Source organism: Crinia signifera, chromosome 3 (assembly GCF_055691185.1).
Source record: "Crinia signifera chromosome 3, ASM5569118v1, whole genome shotgun sequence".
NCBI classification, from domain to species: domain Eukaryota; kingdom Metazoa; phylum Chordata; class Amphibia; order Anura; family Myobatrachidae; genus Crinia; species Crinia signifera.
The window spans coordinates 6,333,336-6,353,675 of NC_139219.1; the positions used below are offsets into that span (position 1 = coordinate 6,333,336).

A 20,340-nucleotide genomic window follows, 5' to 3' on the forward strand; every position below is an offset into this window, starting at 1 on the left:
TTGCAGAGGTTCCATTTGTCCAAGCAAGGCACACCTTTAACACACAGACAGATCGGACTGCGGTGTCAGCAATACTGCCAACCTTTTGCAATTGATAAAATCGCCCCTTTTACTCAGAGGGCCTATCACGCACCTTATACACCCACCATGCCAGCGCATGACCCATGATCTACTCACGTGTGCAGACAGCCCATCACGCACCTTATATACCCACCATGCCAGCGCACAACACGTGACCTACTTCATGTTTGCAGACAGCCCATCACGCACCTTATATACCCATGATACCAGCGCACAACACGTGACCTACTTCATGTGTGCAGACAGCCCATCACGCACCTTATATACCCATGATACCAGCTCACAACACGTGACCTACTTCATGTGTGCAGACAGCCCATCACGCACCTTATATACCCACCATGCCAGCGCACAACACGTGACCTACTTCATGTTTGCAGACGGCCCATCACGCACCTTATACACCCACCATGCCAGCGCACAACACGTGACCTACTTCATGGGTGCAGACGGCCTATCACGCACCTTATACACCCATGATACCAGCGCACAACACGTGACCTACTTCATGGGTGCAGACGGCCTATCACGCACCTTATACACCCACCATGCCAGCGCACAACACGTGACCTACTTCATGTGTGCAGACAGCCCATCACGCACCTTATACACCCACCATGCCAGCGCACAACCCATGATCTACTCACGTGTGCAGACAGCCCATCACGCACCTTATATACCCACCATGCCAGCGCACAACACGTGACCTACTTCATGTTTGCAGACAGCCCATCACGCACCTTATATACCCATGATACCAGCGCACAACACGTGACCTACTTCATGTGTGCAGACAGCCCATCACGCACCTTATATACCCACCATGCCAGCGCACAACCCATGATCTACTCACGTGTGCAGACAGCCCATCACGCACCTTATATACCCACCATGCCAGCGCACAACACGTGACCTACTTCATGTTTGCAGACAGCCCATCACGCACCTTATATACCCATGATACCAGCGCACAACACGTGACCTACTTCATGTGTGCAGACAGCCCATCACGCACCTTATACACCCACCATGCCAGCGCACAACACGTGACCTACTTCATGTGTGCAGACAGCCCACCACGCACCTTATATACCCACCATGCCAGCGCACAACCCATGATCTACTCACGTGTGCAGACAGCCCATCACGCACCTTATATACCCACCATGCCAGCGCACAACACGTGACCTACTTCATGTTTGCAGACAGCCCATCACGCACCTTATATACCCATGATACCAGCGCACAACACGTGACCTACTTCATGTGTGCAGACAGCCTATCACGCACCTTATATACCACCATGCCAGCGCACAACACGTGACCTACTTCATGTGTGCAGACAGCCCACCACGCACCTTATATACCCATGATACCAGCGCACAACACGTGACCTACTTCATGTGTGCAGACAGCCCATCACGCACCTTATATACCCACCATGCCAGCGCACAACACGTGACCTACTTCATGGGTGCAGACGGCCTATCACGCACCTTATATACCCACCATGCCAGCGCACAACACGTGACCTACTTCATGTGTGCAGACAGCCCATCACGCACCTTATATACCCACCATGCCAGCGCACAACACGTGACCTACTTCATGGGTGCAGACGGCCTATCACGCACCTTATACTCCCACCATGCCAGCGCATGACATGTGATGTATTCATGGGCTGCTGCCGACAGAAGGAGATGGTCAAAATAACGTGACAACTGTATTTCTGTGCTTACACTGGTCATCGGATACCATTCATCTTCTACTGACCCTATATCAGACCCTCCAATACAGCACCGCAACTTCCCCAGCTCATTGATTAGTGCAGAGACCTGGTCTGAACCAATGACACAAGGTTTAAAAGCGGGTGCCGGAAGGGGGCCCAACAGGCATTCACCCGACGTCGGGATCCCGACTGTCAAAACACCGACAGCTGGGTTCCCGATGGCCGTCAGCTATTTTCCCTCGTGGGGGTCCACGACCCCCATAGAGGGAGAATAGAATAGGTGGCTCGTGTAGCGAGCCCGCAAGGGGCTTAGTTACGCTCACCATGCTGTCTGGGTCCGACCAGTCGGGATAATGACCGTCGGACCCCTATAGCACACACTTAAAAGCTGAATCACATGAATTCATTCAGCACTGGGAACCACAGTATAAATGAAGTAAGAAATTCTAGTACAGAGGTATATGTGGGGGAAGGGGTCATGTTGGAGGGTCTAAAAGTGGGACGTTTGGGTGCAGAGCATTTTGCACTTGGTGGAAGGGGCCATATTGCACGGCCTGTAGATGGGGAGGTAAGGCTGCAGAGCATTTTGTGCTGGGTGGATGGGGTCATATTGCACGGCCTGTAGATGGGGAGGTAAGGATGCAGAGCATTTTGTGCTGGGTGGATGGGGTCAGATTGCACGGCCTGTAGATGGGGAGGTAAGGATGCAGAGCATTTTGTGCTGGGTGGATGGGGTCATATTGCATGGCCTGTAGATGGGGAGGTAAGGCTGCAGAGCATTTTGTGCTGGGTGGATGGGGTCAGATTGCACGGCCTGTAGATGGGGAGGTAAGGATGCAGAGCATTTTGTGCTGGGTGGATGGGGTCATATTGCACGGCCTGTAGATGGGGAGGTAAGGATGCAGAGCATTTTGTGCTGGGTGGATGGGGTCAGATTGCACGGCCTGTAGATGGGGAGGTAAGGATGCAGAGCATTTTGTGCTGGGTGGATGGGGTCATATTGCAGGGCCTGTAGATGGGGAGGTAAGGATGCAGAGCATTTTGTGCTGGGTGGATGGGGTCATATTGCATAGCCTGTAGATGGGGAGGTAAGGATGCAGAGCATTTTGTGCTGGGTGGATGGGGTCATATTGCACGGCCTGTAGATGGGGAGGTAAGGATGCAGAGCATTTTGTGCTGGGTGGAAGGGGCCATATTGCACGGCCTGTAGATGGGGAGGTAAGGATGCAGAGCATTTTGTGCTGGGTGGATGGGGTCATATTGCAGGGCCTGTAGATGGGGAGGTAAGGATGCAGAGCATTTTGTGCTGGGTGGATGGGGTCATATTGCATGGCCTGTAGATGGGGAGGTAAGGATGCAGAGCATTTTGTGCTGGGTGGATGGGGTCATATTGCACGGCCTGTCGATGGGGAGGTAAGGATGCAGAGCATTTTGTGCTGGGTGGATGGGGTCATATTGCACGGCCTGTAGATGGGGAGGTAAGGATGCAGAGCATTTTGTGCTGGGTGGAAGGGGCCATATTGCACGGCCTGTAGATGGGGAGGTAAGGATGCAAAGCATTTTGTGCTGGGTGGATGGGGTCAGATTGCACGGCCTGTAGATGGGGAGGTAAGGCTGCAGAGCATTTTGTGCTGGGTGGATGGGGTCATATTGCACGGCCTGTCGATGGGGAGGTAAGGCTGCAGAGCATTTTGTGCTGGGTGGATGGGGTCATATTGCACGGCCTGTCGATGGGGAGGTAAGGATGCAGAGCATTTTGTGCTGGGTGGATGCGGTCATATTGCACGGCCTGTAGATGGAGAGTTAAGGATGCAGAGCATTTTGTGCTGGGTGGAAGGGGCCATATTGCACGGCCTGTAGATGGGGAGGTAAGGATGCAGAGCATTTTGTGCTGGGTGGATGGGGTCATATTGCACGGCCTGTAGATGGGGAGGTAAGGATGCAGAGCATTTTGTGCTGGGTGGATGGGGTCAGATTGCACGGCCTGTAGATGGGGAGGTAAGGATGCAGAGCATTTTGTGCTGGGTGGATGGGGTCAGATTGCATAGCCTGTAGAGGGGGAGGTAAGGATGCAGAGCATTTTGTGCTGGGTGGATGGGGTCATATTGCACGGCCTGTCGATGGGGAGGTAAGGATGCAGAGCATTTTGTGCTGGGTTGATGGGGTCATATTGCATAGCCTGTAGATGGGGAGGTAAGGATGCAGAGCATTTTGTGTTGGGTGGAAGGGGTCATATTGCACGGCCTGTAGATGGGGAGGTAAGGCTGCAGAGCATTTTGTGCTGGGTGGATGGGGTCATATTGCATGGCCTGTAGATGGGGAGGTAAGGATGCAGAGCATTTTGTGCTGGGTGGATGGGGTCATATTGCACGGCCTGTAGATGGGGAGGTAAGGATGCAGAGCATTTTGTGCTGGGTGGAAGGGGTCATATTGCACGGCCTGTAGATGGGGAGGTAAGGATGCAGAGCATTTTGTGCTGGGTGGATGGGGTCATATTGCACGGCCTGTAGATGGGGAGGTAAGGATGCAGAGCATTTTGTGCTGGGTGGATGGGGTCATATTGCACGGCCTGTAGATGGGGAGGTAAGGATGCAGAGCATTTTGTTCTGGGTGGATGGGGTCATATTGCACGGCCTGTCGATGGGGAGGTAAGGATGCAGAGCATTTTGTGCTGGGTTGATGGGGTCATATTGCATAGCCTGTCGATGGGGAGGTAAGGCTGCAGAGCATTTTGTGCTGGGTGGATGGGGTCATATTGCACGGCCTGTCGATGGGGAGGTAAGGCTGCAGAGCATTTTGTGCTGGGTGGATGGGGTCATATTGCACGGCCTGTAGATGGAGAGTTAAGGATGCAGAGCATTTTGTGCTGGGTGGAAGGGGTCATATTGCACGGCCTGTAGATGGGGAGGTAAGGATGCAGAGCATTTTGTGCTGGGTGGAAGGGGTCATATTGCACGGCCTGTCGATAGGGAGGTAAGGATGCAGAGCATTTTGTGCTGGGTGGATGGGGTCATATTGCACGGCCTGTAGATGGGGAGGTAAGGATGCAGAGCATTTTGTGCTGGGTGGATGGGGTCATATTGCACGGCCTGTAGATGGGGAGGTAAGGATGCAGAGCATTTTGTGCTGGGTGGAAGGGGTCATATTGCACGGCCTGTAGATGGGGAGGTAAGGATGCAGAGCATTTTGTGCTGGGTGGATGGGGTCATATTGCACGGCCTGTAGATGGGGAGGTAAGGATGCAGAGCATTTTGTGCTGGGTGGATGGGGTCAGATTGCATAGCCTGTAGAGGGGGAGGTAAGGATGCAGAGCATTTTGTGCTGGGTGGATGGGGTCATATTGCACGGCCTGTCGATGGGGAGGTAAGGATGCAGAGCATTTTGTGCTGGGTTGATGGGGTCATATTGCATAGCCTGTAGATGGGGAGGTAAGGATGCAGAGCATTTTGTGCTGGGTGGAAGGGGTCATATTGCACGGCCTGTAGATGGGGAGGTAAGGCTGCAGAGCATTTTGTGCTGGGTGGATGGGGTCATATTGCACGGCCTGTAGATGGGGAGGTAAGGATACAGAGCATTTTGTGCTGGGTGGATGGGGTCATATTGCACGGCCTGTAGATGGGGAGGTAAGGATGCAGAGCATTTTGTGCTGGGTGGAAGGGGTCATATTGCACGGCCTGTAGATGGGGAGGTAAGGATGCAGAGCATTTTGTGCTGGGTGGATGGGGTCATATTGCACGGCCTGTAGATGGGGAGGTAAGGATACAGAGCATTTTGTGCTGGGTGGATGGGGTCATATTGCACGGCCTGTCGATGGGGAGGTAAGGATGCAGAGCATTTTGTGCTGGGTGGATGGGGTCATATTGCACGGCCTGTCGATGGGGAGGTAAGGATGCAGAGCATTTTGTGCTGGGTGGATGGGGTCATATTGCACGGCCTGTAGATGGGGAGGTAAGGATGCAGAGCATTTTGTGCTGGGTGGATGGGGTCATATTGCACGGCCTGTAGATGGGGAGGTAAGGATGCAGAGCATTTTGTGCTGGGTGGATGGGGTCATATTGCACGGCCTGTCGATGGGGAGGTAAGGATGCAGAGCATTTTGTGCTGGGTTGATGGGGTCATATTGCATAGCCTGTAGATGGGGAGGTAAGGCTGCAGAGCATTTTGTGCTGGGTGGATGGGGTCATATTGCACGGCCTGTCGATGGGGAGGTAAGGCTGCAGAGCATTTTGTGCTGGGTGGATGGGGTCATATTGCACGGCCTGTCGATGGGGAGGTAAGGATGCAGAGCATTTTGTGCTGGGTGGATGCGGTCATATTGCACGGCCTGTAGATGGAGAGTTAAGGATGCAGAGCATTTTGTGCTGGGTGGAAGGGGTCATATTGCACGGCCTGTAGATGGGGAGGTAAGGATGCAGAGCATTTTGTGCTGGGTGGATGGGGTCATATTGCACGGCCAGTAGATGGGGAGGTAAGGATGCAGAGCATTTTGTGCTGGGTGGATGGGGTCATATTGCACGGCCTGTAGATGGGGAGGTAAGGATGCAGAGCATTTTGTGCTGGGTGGAAGGGGTCATATTGCACGGCCTGTCGATAGGGAGGTAAGGATGCAGAGCATTTTGTGCTGGGTGGATGGGGTCATATTGCACGGCCTGTAGATGGGGAGGTAAGGATGCAGAGCATTTTGTGCTGGGTGGATGGGGTCATATTGCACGGCCTGTAGATGGGGAGGTAAGGATGCAGAGCATTTTGTGCTGGGTGGAAGGGGTCATATTGCATAGCCTGTAGAGGGGGAGGTAAGGATGCAGAGCATTTTGTGCTGGGTGGATGGGGTCATATTGCACGGCCTGTCGATGGGGAGGTAAGGATGCAGAGCATTTTGTGCTGGGTGGATGGGGTCATATTGCACGGCCTGTAGATGGGGAGGTAAGGATGCAGAGCATTTTGTGCTGGGTTGATGGGGTCAGATTGCATAGCCTGTAGATGGGGAGGTAAGGATGCAGAGCATTTTGTGCTGGGTGGAAGGGGTCATATTGCACGGCCTGTAGATGGGGAGGTAAGGATGCAGAGCATTTTGTGCTGGGTGGATGTGGTCATATTGCATAGCCTGTAGATGGGGAGGTAAGGATGCAGAGCATTTTGTGCTGGGTGGATGGGGTCATATTGCACGGCCTGTAGATGGGGAGGTAAGGATGCAGAGCATTTTGTGCTGGGTGGATGGGGTCATATTGCACGGCCTGTAGATGGGGAGGTAAGAATGCAGAGCATTTTGTGCTGGGTGGATGGGGTCATATTGCACGGCCTGTAGATGGGGAGGTAAGGATACAGAGCATTTTGTGCTGGGTGGAAGGGGTCATATTGCACGGCCTGTAGATGGGGAGGTAAGGATGCAGAGCATTTTGTGCTGGGTGGAAGGGGTCATGTTAGGAGGTCTGTAAAGGAAATGTTTGATTGGAGAGCAGGACAGATAAAATTGAAGTCCGGTTATTTGTGGTGCAAATCTGCTCAGGTAGAGAAGCACCACCCTATAACAGGCTCTGCTGCTATGGAGTAAAGCACAATGGTCAGAGCTACATAGTAACATTTGGATACATTATTCCAGAATCCAATTGACATTTTCTATATGTTAATGTCACATGGTTGCGTTAAACTTTCCGAATAATAATCCTGGGAAATTCCTTGCAGGTGAGAAAGCGGGTACTAGCGCAAGAGCTGAAGGAGGATCTGGAAAGAAGCGTGCGACCAGATTTCACCATCCGGTACGACGGACGCTGGTACGGCTCCGGAAATCCTCCTCCGGGTAGAAATCTCGCTCAGCTCCTGAACATCCAGTAACGCGCCAGTCTGTCCTGTCGCACGCGCTTCACTTTCCTGGTTGTCAAAATGCTTCATACATGAAAAATATAAATCTTTGCAAACCAACTAAGCGAATATTCAGGTCATGCAGTGACATTAACAGGACCATGACCTTAATTACTGAGCAGTATCAGTGTCGCCCTGGTCCATCTAACTAGTCTTCCGGTATAGTGTAGAGCACCCGCCGCATTGAGGCCACGCCCATTTGTAGGCTATACAATATTGTGTGCAGATGTATAAATATGCACTATACATTAAGGCCACCCTATAATAGTCACTAGCTATGCGGTTTGCTTCCCGGCGGTCAGGATGCCAGTGTTCTGTATCCTGACGCCGGCATCCCAACTGCAGTCACAAAACACTGGTGCCAGAATTTCCAAATGCCAACATCGGAATACCAACAGCTACGGTCAGGCCGGGGTAGGATTAGGCCCCAGTGGGGAGACTTCGCTGGCAGGGGTCGGTCCTTTGACCACAAGGATCGCACATTTCTCCTCTAGCCACCTGTATCTATGCGCTGTGCTGTAACAATGATCACGGTAGAATTAGATGGAGTATAATGGCATGCGGCTATTTTGGTTACCTATCTGTATTCTGATCACCGAGCGTTGGTTTATAGATATTGTGCAGGTACCTAGAGAATTACAATGCACCGGTGCAAGCGGTACATTGTGCTGCATACAGTGCTGCTATTAGCCAGATATTATCCCATATACCGGGAAACAAAGGTTTATAATGAGACTGTCATCACATTGTATTTGTCATTTTGCAATTAAACATTTAAAATATAACGAGTTTCCCATGTGTAGGCTCAGTGGTTATACGTCTGCAGCACTTAGATTGGCTTATTATATGGAACAGGACCTGTACAAGTATTACTGACATTACCCACATCTAACGGCGACTGTGACCTGCGTCCGGGCAGCTAGGAGATGTAGTCAAACCGTAAACAATTACAATGTCGACAGTCACCACAATGTAGACCGTTACATCGACCTTATCAAACTGGTGCCAAGCAAAAAGTTGACATACTGCGAATAAAAGCCGGTTAAGGGTCGTTATTACGGTTACACTAGAGGGAGGGTTAGGGATACAAAAAACTCCTTACTGGAGCACAGATCTGAGCCATGAGACGCCATCGAAGCAGGTAAGTCACCGCTGGACCACCAGAACGAAAAGTCAACATTTTAATATTTTATTAATGTCTACATGATGAATGTCGACATGGTTAATATACACATTATGATCATGCTGCCATTCTGCAATAACCTGCAAATATGCCGTGGGGTGACGGAACCAACCATGTAGCCGCTGTGCTAAATTCAGCGCAGGCGTGACTCCATCGTCCGCGCAATTAATACATGACACAGACATTAGTAAATATTTCTGTATTTTTTTTTTTTTAGAAATCCATAATGTAAATATACAGTTCTAAAATAGTTTAGATTACAGGAAAACATTGCGCAGTTATCAGAGCGACCGCTATCGGAAATGTGGTATAAAAACATTCAAATATGTACAACACAAATACTGACAAATATTACACAGCGGATTCTATAAAATCTGATTTCTGAGCTGGGGACAAGGTACTTCTTGAGGCGGTTTGGCCAATTGACACAGGTAAGCTCTCACGAGCAGGGCCCTCTTCCTTCATGTGCTTTTCCTTATCTTAAACCATCTGTAATGGCACCAAATCCTGCCCCCCTGATACTGATGCCAGTACCGTCTGCTGATGCAGCTATGGTTATGTGCCCTGTACTTGTCCTCTTATTGTATTCAGCTGTAAGTCACTGTCTCCTGTGTTATATACTCTGTAATAGGGCGCTGCGGATCCCTTGTTCTCTGCCCCCTGATACTTATGTCAGTGTCCCCTGCTGATGCAGCTATGGTTATGTGCCCTGTACTTGTCCTCTTATGTATACAGCTGTAAGTCAGTCTCCTGGGTTATGTACTCTGCAATAGGGAGCTGTGGATCCCTTGTTCTCTGCCCCCTGATACTTATGTCAGTGTCCTCTGCTGATGCAGCTATGGTTATGTGCCCTGTCCTTGTCCTCTACTGTATTCAGCTGTAAGTCACTGTCCCCTGGGTTATATACTGTGTAATAGGGCACTGCAGATCCCTTGTTCTCTGCCCCCTGATACTTATGTCAGTGTCCTCTGCTGATGCAGCTATGGTTATGTGCCCTGTCCTTGTCCTCTACTGTATTCAGCTGTAAGTCACTGTCCCCTGGGTTATATACTGTGTAATAGGGCACTGCGGATCCCTTGTTCTCTGCCCCCTGATACTTATATCAGTGTCCTCTGCTGATGCAGCTATGGTTGTGTGCCCTGTACTTGTCCTCTATTGTATTCAGCTATAAGTCACTGTTTTGCTTATCCGTTTATGTACTCTGTAATTGGACGCTGCGGATCCCTTGTTGCGCCGTATAAATACAGGATAACATATATTAGCATGACCAATTATCTGACCACTCATCCCCTTTTCCATTTAACTAATCTCCTGCCCCCCCGCCCCCTGCAATCTATAAAATGTCCTATAGGTTTCAGCCAGCGCTGATTCTGTGGTTCGAAGCGTTGGTCTTCCACATTCGTTGTAAATGCTGCTTTCTCTGTACTGCAATGTTACATGTTCTGGGCCTGATTCAGACATGGACTGCCAATCTCTGAGTGATTATGGTTGCTTCGTTGTAGGTTGCGATTGAGATGCAAAGTCTGTGAAATGTGCTGATGTATTAAGTGTTGCTGTACAGCGGCGGGTAGATGGCTTAGCAGACAAACAGCGAGGGTCTTATCGGAATGACGTGGGTGTGACGCTGACAGCGTTACATACACAGACGCACAGTGAGGGTCATATCTGAATGACGTGGGTGTGATGTCGACAGCGATACATACACAGACGCTGACACGAGGCCTTACTCAGAGCTGATGGATATGGTGAGTCTATAGAAACCCCAAATCTGCATTTCTACATCCACAGACGCTGCAAGCAGGCGTCACAGTCCGCGCACATTCAGATGCAGGGATCTACCCCGGGGAAGGGCTCTGTAGCGCTGCTTGTTTATTTGCAGATAGGCGACTGACAAGAGATCCAGCATCAGTCCACACGCTGCACGAACGCAGGAAAGCACCGCTGACCCGCTAATGGTGCGCTATAAATTAAGGTTAATAAAAACTGTAAAACACTGATTTTGGGGGGTTACTGGACGTGGCAAGTTCCTTCCTCTTCGGTATCATCGTGTAAAGTTGCGGCACATGTTCGGGTCTCCTCCAACCGTGCATTAGAAAGATTCTCGGACGCTCGGTCCGTCAACTTGTTGCGAGTAGACAGTGGGGATGAAACTTGCATTAGCGCCAGGTCCGACCCGAGCTGACTGGCATCTATGGATTTGGACTGAAAATACAAGATATTGGTCACTAATAATGCAACACTAAAAGCAGTACGGATGTAACACCTGGGCATCGATATCAGCTGTATATACGTGCCGCGCTCGGCAGGTACAGAGCCTGTACAGATGTAACACCTACGGCATAGATATCAGCTGTATATCAGTGTAACGTGCCGCGCTCCGCAGGTACAGAGCCTCTGCATGTGGGGCAGTACGGATGTAACACCTACGGCATAGATATCAGCTGTATATCAGTGTAACGTGCCGCGCTCCGCAGGTACAGAGCCTCTGCATGTGGGGCAGTACGGATGTAACACCTACGGCATAGATATCAGCTGTATATCAGTGTAACGTGCCGCGCTCCGCAGGTACAGAGCCTCTGCATGTGGGGCAGTACGGATGTAACACCTACGGCATAGATATCAGCTGTATATCAGTGTAACGTGCCGCGCTCCGCAGGTACAGAGCCTCTGCATGTGGGGCAGTACGGATGTAACACCTACGGCATAGATATCAGCTGTATATCAGTGTAACGTGCTGTGCTCCGCAGGTACTAAGTTCCTGCATGTGGGGCAGTACTGCTGTAATAAATATATATAGAATACATATGCAAACTTGTATGTAACACTCCCGTCTGACACAGAATTTACGTTGGTAGATTATTAATTCATGCAGTCTTGTTAGACTTTAATTAGGACCACCTCTCACTACATTCCCCCCCCCCCATAGCAACCCTGACCACATCTCATTAAACACCTCCCCCCCCATAGCAACCCTGACCACTTCTCATTAACCCCCCCCCCCCCCCCCCCCAGGAACCCTGACCACATCTCATTAAAACACCCCAGCCCCCCCCCCCACCAGGAACCCTGACCACATCTCATTAAAACATCCCCCCCCCCCCCCCCAGGAACCCTGACCACATCTCATTACCCCTCACCCCTTGTTGTTACATACCGGTATCTCCTGTAATTACAGGAAGCTGTACCCTGCGCTCCGCTGTGGAACCTTTGATAACGTTACAGTGTAACACAAATGCTAAAAGAGGCAGCGAGTACATTCATTCCCATAACGCTATATAATCCCCCCCAGCACCGGACACTGACTCACCATCTGTGACTTACTGCCCCCTGCTGTTACATACCGGTATCTCCTGTAATTACAGGAAGCTGGACACTGCGCTCCGCTGTGGAACCTTTGATAACGTTACAGTGTAACACAAATGCTAAAAGAGGCAGCGAGTACATTCATTCCCATAACGCTATATAATCCCCCCCAGCACCGGACACTGACTCACCATCTGTGACTTACTGCCCCCTGCTGTTACATACCGGTATCTCCTGTAACTACAGGAAGCTGTACCCTGCGCTCCGCTGTGGAACCTTTGATAACGTTACAGTGTAACACGAATGCAGTGTAACACGAATGCTAATAGAGGCAGCGAGTACATTCATTCCCATAACGCTATATAATCCCCCCAGCACCGGACACTGACTCACCATCTGTGACTTACTGCCCCCTGCTGTTTCATACCGGTATCTCCTGTAACTACAGGAAGCTGGACACTGTGCTCCGCTGTGGAACCTTTGATAACGTTACAGTGTAACACAAATGCTAAAAGAGGCAGCGAGTACATTCATTCCCATAACGCTATATAATCCCCCCCAGCACCGGACACTGACTCACCATCTGTGACTTACTGCCCCCTGCTGTTACATACCGGTATCTCCTGTAACTACAGGAAGCTGGACACTGCGCTCCGCTGTGGAACCTTTGATAACGTTACAGTGTAACACGAATGCTAATAGAGGCAGCGAGTACATTCATTCCCATAACGCTGTATAATCCCCCCAGCACCGGACACTGACTCACCATCTGTGACTTACTGCCCCCTGCTGTTACATACCGGTATCTCCTGTAACTACAGGAAGCTGGACACTGCGCTCCGCTGTGGAACCTTTGATAACGTTACAGTGTAACACGAATGCTAATAGAGGCAGCGAGTACATTCATTCCCATAACGCTGTATAATCCCCCCAGCACCAGACACTGACTCACCATCTGTGACTTACTGCCCCCTGCTGTTACATACCGGTATCTCCTGTAACTACAGGAAGCTGTACCCTGCGCTCCGCTGTGGAACCTTTGATAACGTTACAGTGTAACACGAATGCTAATAGAGGCAGCGAGTACATTCATTCCCATAACGCTATATAATCCCCCCAGCACCGGACACTGACTCACCATCTGTGACTTACTGCCCCCTGCTGTTTCATACCGGTATCTCCTGTAACTACAGGAAGCTGGACACTGTGCTCCGCTGTGGAACCTTTGATAACGTTACAGTGTAACACAAATGCTAAAAGAGGCAGCGAGTACATTCATTCCCATAACGCTATATAATCCCCCCAGCACCGGACACTGACTCACCATCTGTGACTTACTGCCCCCTGCTGTTACATACCGGTATCTCCTGTAACTACAGGAAGCTGGACACTGCGCTCCGCTGTGGAACCTTTGATAACGTTACAGTGTAACACGAATGCTAATAGAGGCAGCGAGTACATTCATTCCCATAACGCTGTATAATCCCCCCAGCACCGGACACTGACTCACCATCTGTGACTTACTGCCCCCTGCTGTTACATACCGGTATCTCCTGTAACTACAGGAAGCTGGACACTGCGCTCCGCTGTGGAACCTTTGATAACGTTACAGTGTAACACGAATGCTAATAGAGGCAGCGAGTACATTCATTCCCATAACGCTGTATAATCCCCCCAGCACCGGACACTGACTCACCATCTGTGACTTACTGCCCCCTGCTGTTACATACCGGTATCTCCTGTAACTACAGGAAGCTGGACACTGCGCTCCGCTGTGGAACCTTTGATAACGTTACAGTGTAACACGAATGCTAATAGAGGCAGCGGATACATTCATTCCCATAACGCTGTATAATCCCCCCAGCACCGCACACTGACTCACCATCTGTGACTTACTGCCCCCTGCTGTTACATACCGGTATCTCCTGTAACTACAGGAAGCTGGACACTGCGCTCCGCTGTGGAACCTTTGATAACGTTACAGTGTAACACGAATGCTAATAGAGGCAGCGAGTACATTCATTCCCATAACGCTGTATAATCCCCCCAGCACCGGACACTGACTCACCATCTGTGACTTACTGCCCCCTGCTGTTACATACCGGTATCTCCTGTAACTACAGGAAGCTGGACACTGCGCTCCGCTGTGGAACCTTTGATAACGTTACAGTGTAACACGAATGCTAATAGAGGCAGCGAGTACATTCATTCCCATAACGCTGTATAATCCCCCCAGCACCAGACACTGACTCACCATCTGTGACTTACTGCCCCCTGCTGTTACATACCGGTATCTCCTGTAACTACAGGAAGCTGTACCCTGCGCTCCGCTGTGGAACCTTTGATAACGTTACAGTGTAACACGAATGCAGTGTAACACGAATGCTAATAGAGGCAGCGAGTACATTCATTCCCATAACGCTATATAATCCCCCCAGCACCGGACACTGACTCACTATCTGTGACTTACTGCCCCCTGCTGTTTCATACCGGTATCTCCTGTAACTACAGGAAGCTGGACACTGTGCTCCGCTGTGGAACCTTTGATAACGTTACAGTGTAACACAAATGCTAATAGAGGCAGCGAGTACATTCATTCCCATAACGCTATATAATCCCCCCCAGCACCGGACACTGACTCACCATCTGTGACTTACTGCCCCCTGCTGTTACATACCGGTATCTCTTGTAACTACAGGAAGCTGTACCCTGCGCTCCGCTGTGGAGCCTTTGATAACGTTACAGTGTAACACGAATGCTAATAGAGGCAGCGAGTACATTCATTCCCATAACGCTATATAATCCCCCCAGCACCGGACACTGACTCACCATCTGTGACTTACTGCCCCCTGCTGTTTCATACCGGTATCTCCTGTAACTACAGGAAGCTGTACCCTGCGCTCCGCTGTGGAGCCTTTGATAACGTTACAGTGTAACACGAATGCTAATAGAGGCAGCGAGTACATTCATTCCCATAACGCTATATAATCCCCCCAGCACCGGACACTGACTCACCATCTGTGACTTACTGCCCCCTGCTGTTACATACCGGTATCTCCTGTAACTACAGCAAGCTGGACACTGTGCTCCGCTGTGGAACCTTTGATAACGTTACAGTGTAACACGAATGCTAATAGAGGCAGCGAGTACATTCATTCCCATAACGCTGTATAATCCCCCCAGCACCGGACACTGACTCACCATCTGTGACTTACTGCCCCCTGCTGTTACATACCGGTATCTCCTGTAACTACAGGAAGCTGGACACTGTGCTCCGCTGTGGAACCTTTGATAACGTTACAGTGTAACACGAATGCTAATAGAGGCAGCGGATACATTCATTCCCATAACGCTGTATAATCCCCCCAGCACCGGACACTGACTCACCATCTGTGACTTACTGCCCCCTGCTGTTACATACCGGTATCTCCTGTAACTACAGGAAGCTGTACCCTGCGCTCCGCTGTGGAACCTTTGATAACGTTACAGTGTAACACGAATGCTAATAGAGGCAGCGAGTACATTCATTCCCATAACGCTGTATAATCCCCCCAGCACCGCACACTAACTCACCATCTGTGACTTACTGCCCCCTGCTGTTACATACCGGTATCTCCTGTAATTACAGGAAGCTGGACACTGCGCTCCGCTGCGGAACCTTTGATAACGTTACAGTGTAACACGAATGCTAATAGAGGCAGCGGATACATTCATTACCATAACGCTGTATAATCCCCCCAGCACCGGACACTGACTCACCATCTGTGACTTACTGCCCCCTGCTGGCGGGCTGGCGAGATCACCAAGGTTTTCTACATCATCCATCTGGGTGGACGGAGAGCTTGTCTGGGAATGGAGACGGGGGCTTTTCCTTAATGGCACCGCTGTCCTGCGGAGGATAAAGGGGCTTCGCTTTCCTGACGGGATGTCAGCAAATCCTAGAAAGACAATGGAAGTGGTGTTTGATGCATGTGATTCACCCCCAAACACACACGCCGACACACACGCCGACACACACGTCCATAGGGAACACTACCAGCTTGTGGGCCTCATTCTGGTTGTGACGATCGCAGCTTACCGAGTCCCAGAGTGCCCACCACACCAAAAAACGCCGTCACCCCTCGCATGTGCCCGCAGCAGGAGAAAACATTCGATGGTCGGCGACTATCGAATGATTTCTCCTGGGCTTACAAATATACATCAGTGGAGACTTATATCTGCGGTCAGCTGACCTCATGTGTCGTCAGCCACTTGCCCTCGGCACCCTACGTCCCGCCCACATGACACACTGGGCATTCCCATGTCCGAGCTTCGCCACTGCCCCGTCCCACCCCTTTCCTCCCTGCTGCGGTCCACCTGGTGGCAATGTAATCGCTGAGGCCGCTCGCAGGTGGGGTTTGGTCATGTGCACAAATAGGCAAACCCTGACCATCGGGGCAGGGGACGATAGCGGTTCCCTGCGAGCCAACCAGAATCGGCCCCCAAAGGGCCCAACACACGTGTCGACGTGTGTAGGGAGAGCGTTCTGATGCTGCTTAGCTCACAACACTCAGGTCTCTCAGCACATCGCCGTGTGCTGAGCGCGGCGTCAGCGTCAGAGAACACCGGCTCCAACCGATTAATAACCAGGAAATGAATCGGCGGAAGATAGAGACCAGAGTCGCATTTAAATCGCTGTGTGGTCTACACACACACACACACACACACAGGCATTTTATGAGCGACTTTAGTGAAATAATGTAAATTCGCCCAGGAAATGCCTGTATATCGCTCTGCGTGTGACCCATCAGTCTCTACACAGGGTTTTAGAATCCCCGCACAGAGTTCCTAGGGCTGTACAACGTGTTCCCGGTCAGTATCTTCTCCAATACTCAATCTTTATACGGTGCCGTCCCAGTGGGTAATGAGTCGCAGTCACTAGAACCGCTGGACACAACAACGCCCTGACCGCAACACTGAACCGAGGGCCGGCTAAGCCCGTGTGACCGATTCACATATAGGCCCTTATTCGGATCTGATCGCAGCACAAATCTGTTCTCAAAATGGACAAAACCATGTGCACTGCAGGTGGGGCAGATGTAACATGTGCAGAGAGTTAAATTTGGGTGGGGTGTGTTGAAACTGAAATCTAAATTGCAGTGGAAAAACAATGCAGCCAGTATTTACCCTGCACGGAAACAAAAATAACTCACCCAAATGTAACCTGCAGTGCACATGGTTTTGCCCATTTTGAGAACAGATTTGTGCTGCGATCAGATCTGAATAAGGGCCAGAGACTGCATGGCCGACCTACTCATTACTAGCAGCGTAGGAGCACGGGCGCAATGCGACACTATGGATCATGGGTGCGGGTTCTGTGCCCACTAAGGTGTGTGGGCATGCTATTCGCTCATGTGTCAACGTCTAAATCACCCCAAAGGGCACAAATGTTTTATTTATTTGGCTATAGATAGGATTGCGGATAGGGATGAGCACCGATGGTAAGGGCCAGCACAAAGAACACTGGGGCCACCACACAAGGGTAATTCTCCATCAGGAATAATCCATCAATGGAGAAATGTATCATCATGTGGAGAACATCGATGGTTACTATTATTGGTCCATGGCCCTCCCCTGAGTGTCACCCCTCCCAGAGTATGGACACAGACACCCAGCAATTAATGGGGGGGGGGGTTTGTACCTTTTTTCACCACCTCCGGAAGACCTTCAGGCTCAAACTTCTCCTCCCGAGGGGTGCTGGTCCCCGAATTCTTCACTTTCTTAGTCACACATTGGGGTGTTGAGGGATTGAGTCCCGTGTCATCAGGCTCTCTCTGCCTCTTATTAGCCTGCTTTACGGGCCCCTGTGTGGGATTCCCAGGCTCCGATGCGGATTTCCTGGGCCCCTGAGCGGGATTCCCAGGCTCCGATGCGGATTTCCTGGGCCCCTGAGCGGCTTTCCTGGGCCCCTGTGTGGACCTTCTGTCTTTTCCTCCGCTCCTGCAAGACTTCTTTATGGGGGTGCATGATGCCAGTGGTGGAGTTCTGCCCTCTGGTTTGGATTCGGCCTCCCTCAGTAGTGACGTCAGGAAGGTCACATGCTTTTCCAGCGCGTCATTGGCGTCCTCTAACTTGTGAGCTTTGATGAGCAGATTACAGTATTTCTCTACACTTTCCTCCGCCTCCAGCGTCTTCTCTTCCAAACATTGTTTTAATTCCTCTATCTCTGATAGGGAGTCATTAGTGCTGGTGCTCATGGATGTACCTGTATGATAAGAGAAGAGTAATTCCCCAACTGCGTGAGTGCCACGCGCAACGACCCTCAACTGCGCGAGGACAGCGCGCAACGCCCCCCAACTGCGTGAGTACAGCACGCAACGCCCCCAACTGCGTAAGTACAGCACGCAACGCCCCCCAACTGCGTGAGTACAGCGCCCAACGACCCCAACTGCGCGAGGACAGTGCGCAACGCCCCCCAACTGCGTGAGTACAGCGCGCAACGCCCCCAACTGCGTGAGTACAGCGCGCAACGCCCCCAACTGCGTGAGTACAGCGCGCAACGCCCCCAACTGCGTGAGTACAGCGCCCCCAACTGCGTGAGTACAGCGCGCAACGCCCCCCAACTGCGTGAGTACAGCACGCAAGGCCCCCAACTGCGTGAGTACAGCGCGCAACGCCCCCAACTGCGTGAGTACAGCGCGCAACGCCCCCCAACTGCGTGAGTACAGCGCCCAACGACCCCAACTGCGCGAGTACAGCGCGCAACACCCCCAACTGCGTGAGTACAGCACACAACGCCCCCAACTGCGTGAGTACAACGCCCCCAACTGCGTGAGTACAGCGCGCAACGCCCCCCAACTGCGTGAGTACAGCGCGCAAGGCCCCCAACTGCGTGAGTACAGCGCGCAACACCCCCAACTGCGTGAGTACAGCGCGCAACGCCCCCCAACTGCGTGAGTACAGCGCCCAACGACCCCAACTGCGCGAGTACAGCGCGCAACACCCCCAACTGCGTGAGTACAGCACACAACGCCCCCCGACTGCGTGAGTACAGCACGCAACGCCCCCCAACTGCGTGAGTACAGCGTGCCCAACGACCCCCGGCGGGCCTAACCAAGCAGCCCGACCCCGGCGGGCCTAACTAATCGTGCAGAGTACATGTCAGGGGAGAGACAGGCTTACAGTCAGGCTTCTGTATTAGGCCCCCGGGAGCCGCTTCCTGCTGTCGGATCTGCTGCTGCAGCTGCTGCTTCTCCTGTTCCAGCTTTTTACAGGAATTCATCCAGTGATGGAAATTCTTACAGTTCATAGCATTTTCCTTTTTCACCTGTCGAAGGGCGACCTGAAAACACAAGAGACGCAAATTCTGAACGTAGACAATTTAGTTACACAACAGAGGCGACACCAGAGCCAATGAATACACCGTATAGTAGTTATACTCACAGGCGAGTTACCAGAATGCATTATCTACTAGGACCAGCGCCACAGGCCCAAGGACCAGCGCCACAGGCCCAAGGACCAGCGCCACAGGCCCAAGGACCAGCGCCACAGGCCCAAGGACCAGCGCCAGAGGCACTACAGTACGGGAGAAGTCGTTTTGCATGGAGGAGGAGTAAGTTCCAAATGCAACGAATAAGTGCGCTAGGAGCCAGCGCCATCAGAGATACCTCCTGACGCTGCAGGGAATAACAGCGCTGCACTCCCAGAATTACACCCATATTCACCAAGGAGACAGAGACCATTTCACACCCTGTGTATCCTGCTATTACAGACACCGGGCATGTTCTTATGCAGCTGTGATAAGTAACACGTGCCCCCACGGATATTTAAGTGGTATCTGTATAGCGATAAAAGGCACATGACACTCGGCTGCTGAGCTGACACTCACCTTCAGTCGCTGTAGCTCTGCCAGCTGCTCCTGAGCTTTGCACAAGGAGTCATTCAGTTCCCCATTGTGGCCCTTTAAGCAATCAATCTCCTGTTTGTGAGCATTAAGATGAGTTTCTGACGACGTCAGCTGCTCACGATAGCGATCAATGTCTCCTTTGTGCTACAAAGACAAAGACATCGGTTACGTTTGCTACAAGGGTAGAACAAGGTTTGTGTTTGGTTTTATTATCCCAGTAATGGTTCTTTGGTTCTTACATTTAGGCAGAACTTACTAGAAAGGTCACAAAGCCAACAGTAGAATGCTAGCAGCATCCCT

At 51.3% G+C, this 20,340-nt stretch overlaps 2 protein-coding genes across 2 annotated transcripts in view; one reads left to right on the forward strand and one right to left on the reverse strand.

The window, feature by feature from the left end:
• LOC146062441 (spermatogenesis-associated protein 7-like) overlaps positions 1-8,347 on the forward strand; it is a 120,111-nt gene extending 111,764 nt beyond the window's left edge. The window contains exon 10 of the mRNA XM_083174583.1: positions 7,493-8,347. Coding sequence (XP_083030709.1) covers positions 7,493-7,642 — 150 coding nt within the window. The 3' untranslated portion in view covers positions 7,643-8,347. The remainder of the gene's footprint in view (positions 1-7,492) is intronic.
• A 713-nt stretch (positions 8,348-9,060) lies between these two features.
• The window catches only part of CENPF (centromere protein F), a 62,189-nt gene continuing 50,909 nt past the window's right edge, over positions 9,061-20,340 (reverse strand). Inside the window, exons 16-20 of the mRNA XM_083175171.1 lie at positions 20,023-20,184; positions 19,317-19,476; positions 17,836-18,399; positions 15,915-16,093; positions 9,061-11,054 (exon numbers count right to left, since the gene is read on the reverse strand). Of these exons, the coding sequence (XP_083031297.1) occupies positions 10,860-11,054; positions 15,915-16,093; positions 17,836-18,399; positions 19,317-19,476; positions 20,023-20,184 (1,260 nt within the window). The 3' untranslated portion in view covers positions 9,061-10,859. The remainder of the gene's footprint in view (positions 11,055-15,914; positions 16,094-17,835; positions 18,400-19,316; positions 19,477-20,022; positions 20,185-20,340) is intronic.